This window comes from Colossoma macropomum, unplaced genomic scaffold (genome assembly GCF_904425465.1).
Source record: "Colossoma macropomum unplaced genomic scaffold, Colossoma_macropomum, whole genome shotgun sequence".
Classification (NCBI taxonomy): domain Eukaryota; kingdom Metazoa; phylum Chordata; class Actinopteri; order Characiformes; family Serrasalmidae; genus Colossoma; species Colossoma macropomum.
In genome coordinates, this window is record NW_023494789.1 from 11,285,842 (window position 1) to 11,297,551 (window position 11,710).

Genomic DNA, 11,710 nt, shown 5'->3' on the forward strand with positions numbered 1-11,710 from the left:
ATGTTTTGTTTTGTTTTTTTCTTTTAAACTAGCGCAATATGCCACAGAGTTCATTAGCACATGAATGTACATTGTCTCTTGGAAAACGTCTTCACTGTTGCTGGCAGTGCTGTAATGCTGGTTGGTTGTTCATTTTGTGGAAGGGACAATCCACCAATTTTTCAAAACGTCAGCATAATTGCGACATTAAGTTATAAACAAAGTCTTTTCAAGTGGTTTGATGTCAAATGCATTTTTCACAGTGGTGGTGAACGGAACCAGACATCTTAGAGTTTAATACCTCACATAAACGGTTTTATGGTACTTTCGAGAGGGTTTTGGCCCGATTCATGTATTTGTAGGTAAAAATAAAATAATCCTCCTTTACAGTAAATTAAACTGATCATTCTAACACAGTTTTAGCAATACATGGTCTTAAACGCTGGAGTTGAAGTAGCCAATAACTGCTAATTCACCAGTTTTTAACCCTGAAGGGTGGTGTGCAGACTGGTGATCACTATAGCAATGCAGACAACAGTTTTTCCTAGCTAGTAGTTAATGAAAAGGCAGAGAGAGATATTTAAGATGAACATTGATAATTTGGAGACGAATGAACTTACACTTATCACTTCAGATCATTTCCTGACACGTTTAATCAGCAACAAGAAACCGACGAACACTAAAAAGTCACGGAGCTGAGGTTCTCGCGAAGCTTCTTGTCCGAATTTTTCCGTTCCTCCTTAAATTGTGCAGCAGTTACATTCTGGCGCCTCAGGCACCATTTAAGGTCGAACAGAAAATCAAAGCTGGCGACTTAAAAAATTGAACGTTGAGAGACATTTTACAAGAAACTGTTCTACGTTTGCGGAAAAGTTTCCTGCTGGAGATGCGAGAAAAGCGGCTATAGCTGAGCTAAAGCTTAAAGCAGGTCAGAGTAAGTCTGCATTTTAGTGCATGTTTTTTTAGCCTGTATCAGTACATCAGCACATACTGAGCCATATTCACAGCCAGCATGGTAAAATGGACTTCAAATGTTGTGGCCCTCAAGGTGTTTTGATTTTATTGAAAGGACAAAATGGCCCTTTGGTTTGCTGACCACTGGTATAGGTTCATTGATACTTGTAAATGTGTTATAGACGTCACCACCCCTGGTTCCTTTCACCACCACGTTAAAGATATCCAAGTAAGTAAGTTTCTCTAGAATGAACCGTTTTGCATCAAAACTTCACGAATGACTCGGTTTGTCTTAATGTGAGAATTATGCAGCGATTTTGAAAAATCTGTGGACTTCCCCTTTAATGCTTGTTTGAGTTTGACTCTTCTTTTGTGGAGTTTTTAGAGGGTAGCCCCCTTTTTTTGCTTGAACTGTGTGTACGTGTGATCCTTTCTCCATCTTAGTGACCTGTAAACGCATGGAGGGTGTGCGTGTGCGTGAAAGTAGATCCTTTCCTCTCCTCTCCATAGACTTTTGGGTTGTTTCACGTGAGACGTTTAGCACTTAGGAGTGATCGGCCTTGTTTTTTTTGTTTCCTTTCAAGCTCACTGAATACTTTTTTTTTCCAGAATGCTCTCTGCATGGTGTATTCCAGAGGCTGTGCTGTAGTTGTGTGTCTGTGTGGAGCACTGGGAGAGGGTGAGGAATGTAGTCGTGCCTTTAGTTCAGCGGCTGAGTCTGAATTCTTTTTATTTTGTCTGTTCTTTTAAGAGAAGGTGAAGATGTTGTCATAAGTGCATGATGCCTGGAGAAATCTCTCTAGCTCCCCCTACTGTCCGTGGCTGCTTGTGTTGGCTGTAGCTGGCATGGGTCTCAGACACTCTCTCCTTTTTTTTACCCGTCCTCCTTACTGGAGCGTCTCCACGGCTCGTGGCGGGGGAGGCAGTGCTCATGTTAGAGCTGTGTGTGTTTTTTGTTTTTTTTTCTTTTATTTTATGCATGACTTTATCTTTCCTTTTTTCCTTTTAGCTCCAGTAGAAACCATTAGGGCACAATTGAATTTCCTGTTCAATAAATTCCAGACCATGTCCAGTCTAGTCCAGTCCAGTCCGTAAAACAGCAGATCAGCTTTTGTGTTAGACTGCAGGTTCTTATTGATTCATTTCAGTACAGCTGCATTTCCTCTGTTTGCTTTATTATTGAACACAGTGATGCATTTTGTGCTGTTTTCATGGTTTTTCATCTGTTTTATTTACTGTGTGGAGAGTTAGAGAGAAATAGATGATTAGATGGCCACACTCTTCTCATCTGCCCTCTCCTTCTCTCTGTCTGACCTTTCTCACTGACCACTTCTTTCTCTTTCTTTTTCTCTTTCTTCCTCACTTGATCGCTTTATCTTTCTTTCATTTATTTATTACTTGCCCTCTTTTTTCTGTTCCTTTTATTCCTAGCTTTCTTTTTTGTTCTTGTTCATTTTCTTTTTTCTTTTTCATATTTTTTTCTTTCATATTGTTTTTTTTTCTTACTTTTTCTTTTCGTTTTCTTTTCTTTTTCATATTGTTTTTTTCATGTTGTTTCTTTTTCTTTTTCATATTGTTTTTTCTTTATTACTATTTGCTTGCTTTATTTTCTTTTTTCCTTCTTTGTTTTTTCTTTCCGTTGTTCTTTTTTCTCAGTGTCTCGTTTGCTTTGTTTCTTGCTTCGGTTCTTTTTTTTTTCCTTCCTTTTGCTTTTTTGCTCACCTGCTTGCACATTCTTTTTCTTTCTTTCTGTTTCTTTCTTTTTTCTTCTGCTTGCTTTTTCTATATTTTTTGCTTGCTTTTATTTCTTTTTGCCTGTCTTTGTTTTTTCTTTCATTTGTTTTTTTAAATATCTCAATTGCTTTGTTTCTTGCTCCTCAGTTCTCTCTCCTTCTTTCTGTTTTTGTTTTTTTCTTACTTGCATGCACTTTTTCTTTTTCTTTCTTTATCACTTTTGCATTCCTTCATGCTTGCCTCTCTTTTTGTGTTGTTTTTCTGTCTGTTTTGTTTTTTCTTACTTTTTCTTTCATTTTTATTTTCTCTCTCTCTCTCTCTCTCTCTCTCTCTCTCTCTCTCTCTCTCTCTCTCCCCCTCCCCCCATGTATGTCCAGCCCTTTTCCTGTCTCTTGCATCACTTCCTGCTCTGTCTCTATTTTTTTAGCCTCTCATCTCACCGTCTGTGCCCCTCCCTCCACTGATGTCATCTCTTGGCACATTGAGGAATGACTTGCTGCACATGAATGTCCATTATGTACGTCGTTTCCGTTTTTTTGTGTGCAGTATCTCCATCAGTGGATTCATCAATAAGATCCATCAGTAGCTGCACTGCGTCTCTGAGTAGAGGCTGCAGTGCATTTACAATCCGCACTGATATCAGAGCTCTGAATAATTGAGAGCGCAGAGGGTCGTAAAAGGGCTGATCCAGCCATACTTACAGTCCACCATCCCTCTCTCACAGCACTAACACACTGCTTGTTTGTTCTTCAGCCTCCCTGCTGTAAAACACTGGATGGTGACCTAAATCTCAGTTAGCGTGAGACTTCAGGACCCATTATTTTTGATCCTTCAGTTAATGCTTGCACCCCTCCCCACCTTGCCATTCTCACATGATTTTTTCCTTTCCACCACAGTTTCCTTCCTACCTACATTTTTCTTTCCATTCTTCTCTTTCTCTCTGAGGCCTGGTTGTTTTCTTTCATTATTTGTTATTACTAGGCTTTATTTTATTATTTTTTTTATTTTTGGCCATTAGCCTATTCTGTTCATTTTTATCCTATAATTTATTTTCTTTCTGTTTCCCTGACGACTTCTGTGTGTTGTTGTTATTGTTGTTATCGTTGTCAGTCTCCACGGTAACCGCTCGCGTGTCGTCATGCCGTTTCCTGGCACATGGTAAGTGTGTGTATGTACGGCTTCATTCCTGAACCAACCCACAAACTCCAAACTCAACCTCCCCCCGCCACCCCACCCCACCCCACCCCCACACCCGCCGCCTGCTAAATCACACCCAGCTCTCTCTGGATCAGCGACATTCAGCTGACCACTGTGGTCTTTCGCCTGTTTTTGTTTAGCTATAGCTTATGCTGCCAGGCCAGTAAATGGTTTCATCAGAAATTTTATTTCGTTAATGTTTATTATTATTTTATTCCCCCCACCCCTCCTTACCCCAGATGTAATCAGTCAGACAAGACATGTTCAGTTTCTGAAGTTTGCTGCTTCGGTTTTGCGCTGAAGCTATGAGGCTAAGTGCCCCTTTTAGTGGGCTCGCCTAGAGAACAGTGCATCCCCTACACTTATACAGCATGCAGCAACATGGGTCCTGTGAAATCAACAGAGTGTGTATCATCCCCATTCAAAAAAAAACTTTCGGGTAGATTTTAAAGTTATTCTTATTTAGTTTTTACAGGCCTAAATGACTTAAAGCACCTGCATACTTAACAGAATAGCTACCTGTTTGTGTTCAGACGTGTTCTTCTGTAAACTGCAGAAAATCTGGAGAAGCCTCTTTCTATTATTATTATTATTATTATTATTATTATTATAAGCTATATCTGTTTATTATCTATTGTTGTTTTGTTGTTGTTGTTGTGATTATTATTATTATTATTATCATTATTATTATTATCACCATTATTATTATTATTATTATTATTATTATTATTATTATACACTGTGGAGATTGTTACCATCATAAGACCATAATTAGGCTGTCCAGTTTGGTACATAAATACATACAAGAAGTATTTTAAAACTTCTTTTTAGTTTAGCTTTTATTTAAGATAATTTTTTTTGTCTTTTATTCGTCTTTTCACTTTACTTTCTATGTTATTTCACTTGATTATATGTAGTAGTAGTAGTAGTAGTAGTAATAATAATAATAATAATAATAATAAGTAATTATTTTAAAATTATCTTATTTACTAGAGAGAATTATTATTATTAGTTTATATTGTTATAATTATTATTACTATTATTATACTTGCAATCAGCATTAAATTAATTAATTTAAAAATAAATAAATTATAACAATATAACATTTTTAAGTGAAATAACCATAGAAAGTAAAGTGAATTTTGTTTACATTATTAAATAGCCTTATGTAATTAGCATTGTGCAGACTGCACCCCTGAATCTTCACATACTTGTTAAGTAGTCTCAAATAGACTCTGTATCAATGAGGGTCTCTAAGCTAGCTGAGTGTGTGACCAAAGACGTGAACTAATGAGGTAAAAAAGTGATGATTTAGTTGGGCAGTTTGAAAGATGTGACTGTAAGCTTCCACTGCATAGCGACATTAGCCTCATAGCTCCAGTGCTAAAACTAAAGAAGCAGACTTCAGACATCAAACACGTCTTGGCTGATCGACAACATCTGCAGTAATGGAGGCAAACTGTAAATCTGATTTTCGGCCAAACGATCGCTCGAACTCAGTGGGGCATCCCACAGTCTTGTGTTGTGGATCCGCACCTCAGCTGTTAGCAGCCTCGCACATTAGGCTGCTCCCGCAGGCCCACTGTGATGTTTTATTCAATAGAGCAGAGGATCTCGAGGAAAAAGGAAAAAAAAAAGAATCTTTATTAAATTACAATCATGAGTCTCATGTCTAGAACACCCGCCAAGGACCACAGGCTACTGACAGAAATGATCTGTTCTCCTCCATCTCCTTCTGTTCTTCTCTTTCTCTCTCTCTCTCTCTCTCTCTCTCTCTCTCTCTCTCTCTCTCTCTCTCTCTCTCTCTCTCGCTCTCTCTCTCTCAGCCCCCCCTTCTCTTTCTCATCACCATTAACACATAATCACTTCTCCCCCGCATTGACACGGCTGATAAGATTTTTCCACTAAATCTTTCCATTCCACCTCCCTCCCTCCATCCATCCATCTATCCATCCCTCCTGTCGTCCTAATGAGCCCTGCCCAACAACTCGAGCCTATTCATTCCCCCCAAAGACACATTTTTGGATCATTTTAAGCATTGCACCATCTATCTGCCTGCCTCTGCGAACCAAGAAGCCTTTGTAGATGTTGATTGTTGTGTAGGATGTAGGCCTGTCATGATCATTAGATGCCATGTAAATAATTGCGATTAACAATTTCATTGTCTTTTTTTTTTTGTTTTGTTTTTTTTGTTTGAAACTGTTACAGCACAAGCCTAAAATGGCTAAACTGGCTAATCAACCATCTTGCTTGTTAGCTTCCGGTACTGGAAGTTCCCAACTGATGATAGAAACAGCTCAAAAAAACAAATAATACTCAACGCTGCCCTCTAAAGGTGCTAACAACCATCAAATTAACAAACATTACTCACTGCTGCCCTCTAAAGGTGTTATTTACAAGCATCAAATAAACAAACATTACTCACTGCTGCCCTCTAAAGGTGTTACTTACAAGCATCAAATAAACAAACATTACTCACTGCTGCCCTCTAAAGGCGTTATTTACAAACATCAAGTAAACAAACATTACTCACTGCTGCCCTCTAAAGGCGTTATTTACAAACATCAAGTAAACAAACATTACTCACTGCTGCCCTCTAAAGGCGTTATTTACAAACATCAAGTAAACAAACATTACTCACCGCTGCCCTCTAAAGGTGCTGTAGCACCTGCCAGAAGTTATAATAGACTATTGTCGATTAAGACTCGTGAAATGTCTTCAAAGCATTTTATTCTTTCTTTCATTCACATGAATTTGCCCTAAACTAACGGACCCAGTTCACATTGTTTTTTGTGACGTACTGAAAATGAACAACTATGGAAAATAATTGCAGTCAGCTTAAATAATTGCGATCTGGCCATTATGCAATAATTATGACAGGCCTACTAGAATGCAACTTAATTTATGCCCCCCCCAACACAGACACGCAAACACAGACACACAGATATACACACACACACACACACACACACACACACACACACACACACACACACAGACTGAAATTGTTTCTCAGGCGATATTGTTCCCCTTATATTCATGTGGGGATATTTGTTTATTTTTTTCTTTCTTTTTGGCTAAACCCGAAGCTTGTTTTTGATCTTTATGTGCGTGTGTGTGTGTGTGTATGTGTGAGTGTGTGCGTTTGCGTGTGTGATAATGGTGTTTGCATATTGGTCTTTAAGTGTGTGACGGATCAGTGTCAATGCCTGCCAGTGTTTGGCCTTCATGATTTGATTTGTTGTGTCATGTGGCATATGCATCTCTCTCTCTCTCTCTCTCTCTCTCTCTCTCTCTCTCTCTCTCTCTCTGTCTCTGTCTGTCTGTCTGTCTGTCTGTCTGCTTTCTCTTTTTCCTCCTCACCTTTTCTTAGTATTCTTTCTTTTTCTTTTTTTTCTTTCTTTCGTTTCCTTCCATCTTGTGCTCTCTCCCTTTTTTCTTTTTCTTTTTTTTGTCATTCCTTTTTTTTTTTCTTCCTTCCATCTCTTGCCACTCAGGGTCTGTCAGCAAGAAGTCACAGGCTTCCTTTGGTTTGATGTACTATTGGGGGGATGTAGTCTTTAGTGTTGCTAAATGGATGGATTTTTCTTTTCTTTCTTGCTCTCATTGTTCATGGCTTTCTTGTTTCTTCTTCCCCTTTTTTCCACTCTTAATGTCCCTTTTCGTTGGATGTTATTTTTTTTCTTGCATCCCTTTCTCTCCACACACCCCCCTCTCTCTCTCTCTCTCTCTCTCTCTCTCTCTCTCTCTCTCTCTCTCTCTCTTTCTTTGTATGAAGCGTTATGAAAGGGTTGAGGTCTGGGCTGCACAGTGTTTTTGATTGGTCCATATGCTGCATCCGATGCTTGCTGATTGGCTGGTGTATGCTCATTCCTGGTCATGTGACGAACCGTAATTGGCTGAATGTAATCTTTTGCTGAATGGTGTGCACACTCTCTCTTACGAATCTCATCATGTCTGAACTCTTGTTCTCTCTTCTCTCCCATTTTTAGAGATGGAATGCACTGTTTTTTACCTTTTTGCTTTGACACAGATTTATTTCTGGGTCTTTGTGTGTTTTACTTTCTTTATTCGTTTGTTTATTGATCTGTGTTTGATGATCATTGGGGATGCTGTGCATGATGGGAAGATTTTTTTAAAGCAATATAAGGGAATATCATTGAGCTCACAATTTCTGCCTTACTACTCCTCAACTGACGACAGTTGTCTCATACCTGCCCCGAGGAAATGTCCAGAGTTTCACTTACTCCCCTTTAATTGATCTTTATGTATAATGTGTACAATCTAGCAGTAACTGTCTTTATTTTACAAATGGAAAAAAAACCCTTTCATTACTGAAGCTTTTGAACTGTGGGCAGAATTCCCATCATAACTACAAGTGCATGGTGCCAATGGAATAATTTATAAAGTCATGAAAAATGTATTTAAGCTAAATAAATCTGTTTAATGCTATTATACATCTCTGAAGTCAGATCAAAGCGGTCACACTGAGCCGTTTTCACTTTCTCTCTCTCCTGGGCAGGTCAACAACGCTACAGCTCGAGTGATGACCAATAAGAAGCTGGTTAGCCCATATGCTAACGGAGAGGGACTTAATGCTCTCCCTTATGGTAAAATAAGCACTCATGGACAACATGAAAAATTTTCTCATACATAAATAAGTACTTGGTGTCAGAGTTTACCATATTACTGTTTAGAATATCATTATTTTCTGTTAGTACTACATTCTGCTGCAGGACAGGTTCTAAGAACTATTCCACCTAGCTTGGCCGAGCATTTTACAGCAATGTCAGATTCATAACAAAATGTCATATTGCCTGGGCATATTCAGTATTTTGCATGCTGGATTGGCATGTTAAGATACCTGCGATAAGCATAATTGTTTGTCACTATAAACACGACTTTAAGACTTGCTTATCTACCTGAGCAGTCTTGCTTTGTACTTAATAAAATCCTTTGGTGCCACAATACTTAGAAAAGGCGGAGCGGAATATAGACGTGCTCTCATGCTGAACTAAATTGAAAACAGTATTACGTAGGTTTGTGTGCATACCTATTCACCCATAGATAGAAAGAAACTTAATACTAAAACACTATTCGGGTGTGATTTAGTTTTACATGTGGTGGTGGGGGTAATGTAATATCTACCAATGTTTCTCAGCGATTCTAGTCCTGTCTGAACGCGCCATATCAGTTATTTTTATGGACTGTGTGCTTCCACAGATTACAGCACCTTTTACGTTCTATGAAACCAACCATAGAAATAACCGCAGGTTATATTACTCTTGTGTGAATCAGCTTCTCAGTAGAAATGCTGTCATGTTCTGTAGAAAAGGAGTTCTTTAAGTATGGAAGCCCTCAAATAAGTGTTTGCTTATGTTGTCTGTAGCTAAAATCAAGCCGATATGTACTGTCCTACCTCATGTACAACTTACACCATTAAATCCTAAAAATTATAAACATAAATAGTGTTATTTTCTGTTGGAGTAGACAGTTAGCTGTGAATTCCCCCAGCTATTAACAATGCTAAAGACACATGACGGACAGCAAAATAGATGGTTTGGCTAAAGGAAAGATTTTCTCAGCTGTATCTGATTGACGTAGCTACAACTAATCTGTGCTGACTAAATGTTGCAGACCTGATGTGTACATGTACCTACAAATAGTGAAAATTTACTCAGATTTCAAAGCAAGTCTTTTTTCTCCTCTGTTGCCCCCCCCCCTTCTCCCCAGTAGCTGGGTGGAAGCTGAGCCCAATGGTGGGAGCGATGTACGGCCCAGAGCTCTACGCAGGTGAGACACTGGGTATGTGATTTCCTACTAGCTACACATATTTTAGCATTGCTGGAACATGTAAATATGGACGTATTTACATACTACTGCAAAAATTCTTGGCAAGTGAATGAATTTTAACCAAACAAAATACACTCACTAAGCTCTTTATTAGAGACACCTGATAGGGCCACTGTTTACTCTCACAACAGCCTCAGTTCTTCATGGCATGGAACCCACAACATGTTATAAACATTCTTTTGAGATTCTGGTCTGCATTGACATGATTGCACCATGCAGTTCATCATGTTGCGAAGCTCCCATTCTATTGGATTCAGATCTGGTGACTGAAAAAGCCGCTGAAGAACGTTGAGGTCATTGTCATATTCAGTTTGAGACGACTTTTGCTTTGTGACATGCTGCATCATCATGCTGGTAGTAGCCATTAGAACATGATACATTGTGGTAATGAAGGGATGGACATCAGCAACAGTTCCCAAATAGGCTGTGGCATTCAAGCAATGACTGGTGTTAACAGGTCCAAAATGTTCCCTCACCATTACACCACCTCCGTCAGCCTGGACTGTTGACACAAGGCAGGTTGGGTTTTTGGATTTATGCTGTTGGCGCCAAGTTCTGACCCTACCATCTGTGTACCTTATCAGAAGTCGAGATTCAATAGACCAGGCTTAAACTGTCCAGTTTTGGTGAGCCTGTGTCCACTGAAGCCACAGCTTTCTGTTGTTGGCTGACAGAAGTGGAAGCCTTCCTGTCAGCTTGAACCAGTCTGGCCGTTCTCCGTTAACCTCTCTCATCAACAAGGAGTTTCCTTTTGCAAAACTACTGCTTACTGTATGTTTTTTTATTATTATTATTATTATAATTATTGCACTGTTCAGAGTAACTCTAGTGACTGTTGTACGTGAAAATCCCAGAACATCAGCAGTTATAAAATTCTCAAACCAGCACCAGCAATCATGGTACAGTCAAAATCACTGAGAACACATTTTTTCCCTCTTCTGATGGTTGATGTGAACAGTACCTAAAGCTGCTGCCTGTATCTGCATGATTTTATTCACTACTGCCACATGATTGGCTGGTAAGATAATGAATGAGTAGCTGTACAGGTGCTCCTAATAAAGTGCTCAGTGAGTGTATGTGTATAGGAAATATTAAATATATTGCATATATATAGGCAATATAACTTAAGTATATGTGTAATTTTATGTTTGTGTATATATTTTTAATTTTAGATAGTTGATCTTGCCAAGACAATCATTTTTTTGCAGTTCAGAACTCACTATCTGTATATTTGACTGTGTTTGGCTATGAATAAATCAATTTTCTTTCTCTCTCAGTTCCAGGGTTTCCATACCCTACTGCAGCGGCGGCGGCAGCTGCCACTACAGCCGCCACCTTCAGGGGTGCTCACCTGCGGGGTCGCGGGCGGCCTGTTTATGGTGCTGTACGTGCAGCTGTCCCGCAGCCGGCCATTCCAGCATACCCAGGGTAAGATACATACATACAAACGTGCATAAAAACATATTTTTTTATATATACACACACATTCACATCTTGTAGGATTTATATTTCCATATTTAGTTGTGAAAGGCCACTGTGCTGTACGGTTTCTCTGTTATAACACAGCTCATTTAATTTCTGAGTTAGCTGCATTATGTTTGGTAAAGCTAGGAAAATACTGTTAAATACAAAAATGTATATTATTTTTAGCATTATTATGAAATATTTCTATTACTGTTACATATTGTTATTACATCTTAAATTTAAGATTTAGCTTTAGACTCGCTGAGACAATTTATTTAAAAACGCTATTGCAGCATTTAAATAGCACACAGCAGTTTTAGTTTATTCCCTGAATCAAACTCATGATAATTGCAAGTTTGTACAAGTGAAATGTATTTTAAGAAATACGTAATTAGTGGTTCACACATATTTGCACCATCGTCATATTTCTGCATGTTGCATGTGTCATTTTCGGTGTGCTGTGCTTTTAAAGATTCAAACCAAATTGGTGAATGTACGTGTGATTTGACCTAGTCACGTAAGAAATACC

General features: G+C 38.7%; 1 protein-coding gene across 13 annotated transcripts in view; it reads left to right on the top strand.

Moving 5' to 3' along the window:
• Positions 1–11,710, top strand: part of rbfox2 (RNA binding fox-1 homolog 2) — a 72,172-nt gene that overhangs the window by 50,491 nt on the left and 9,971 nt on the right. For 9 of the 13 annotated variants that reach the window (XM_036570061.1, XM_036570059.1, XM_036570068.1 and 6 more), the window contains 3 exons: positions 8,387–8,474; positions 9,598–9,669; positions 10,995–11,145. In XM_036570061.1, the coding sequence (XP_036425954.1) occupies positions 8,387–8,474; positions 9,598–9,669; positions 10,995–11,145 (311 nt within the window). The remainder of the gene's footprint in view (positions 1–8,386; positions 8,475–9,597; positions 9,670–10,994; positions 11,146–11,710) is intronic. The other 4 variants (XM_036570064.1, XM_036570065.1, XM_036570063.1 and 1 more) reach the window with 3 other exon arrangements.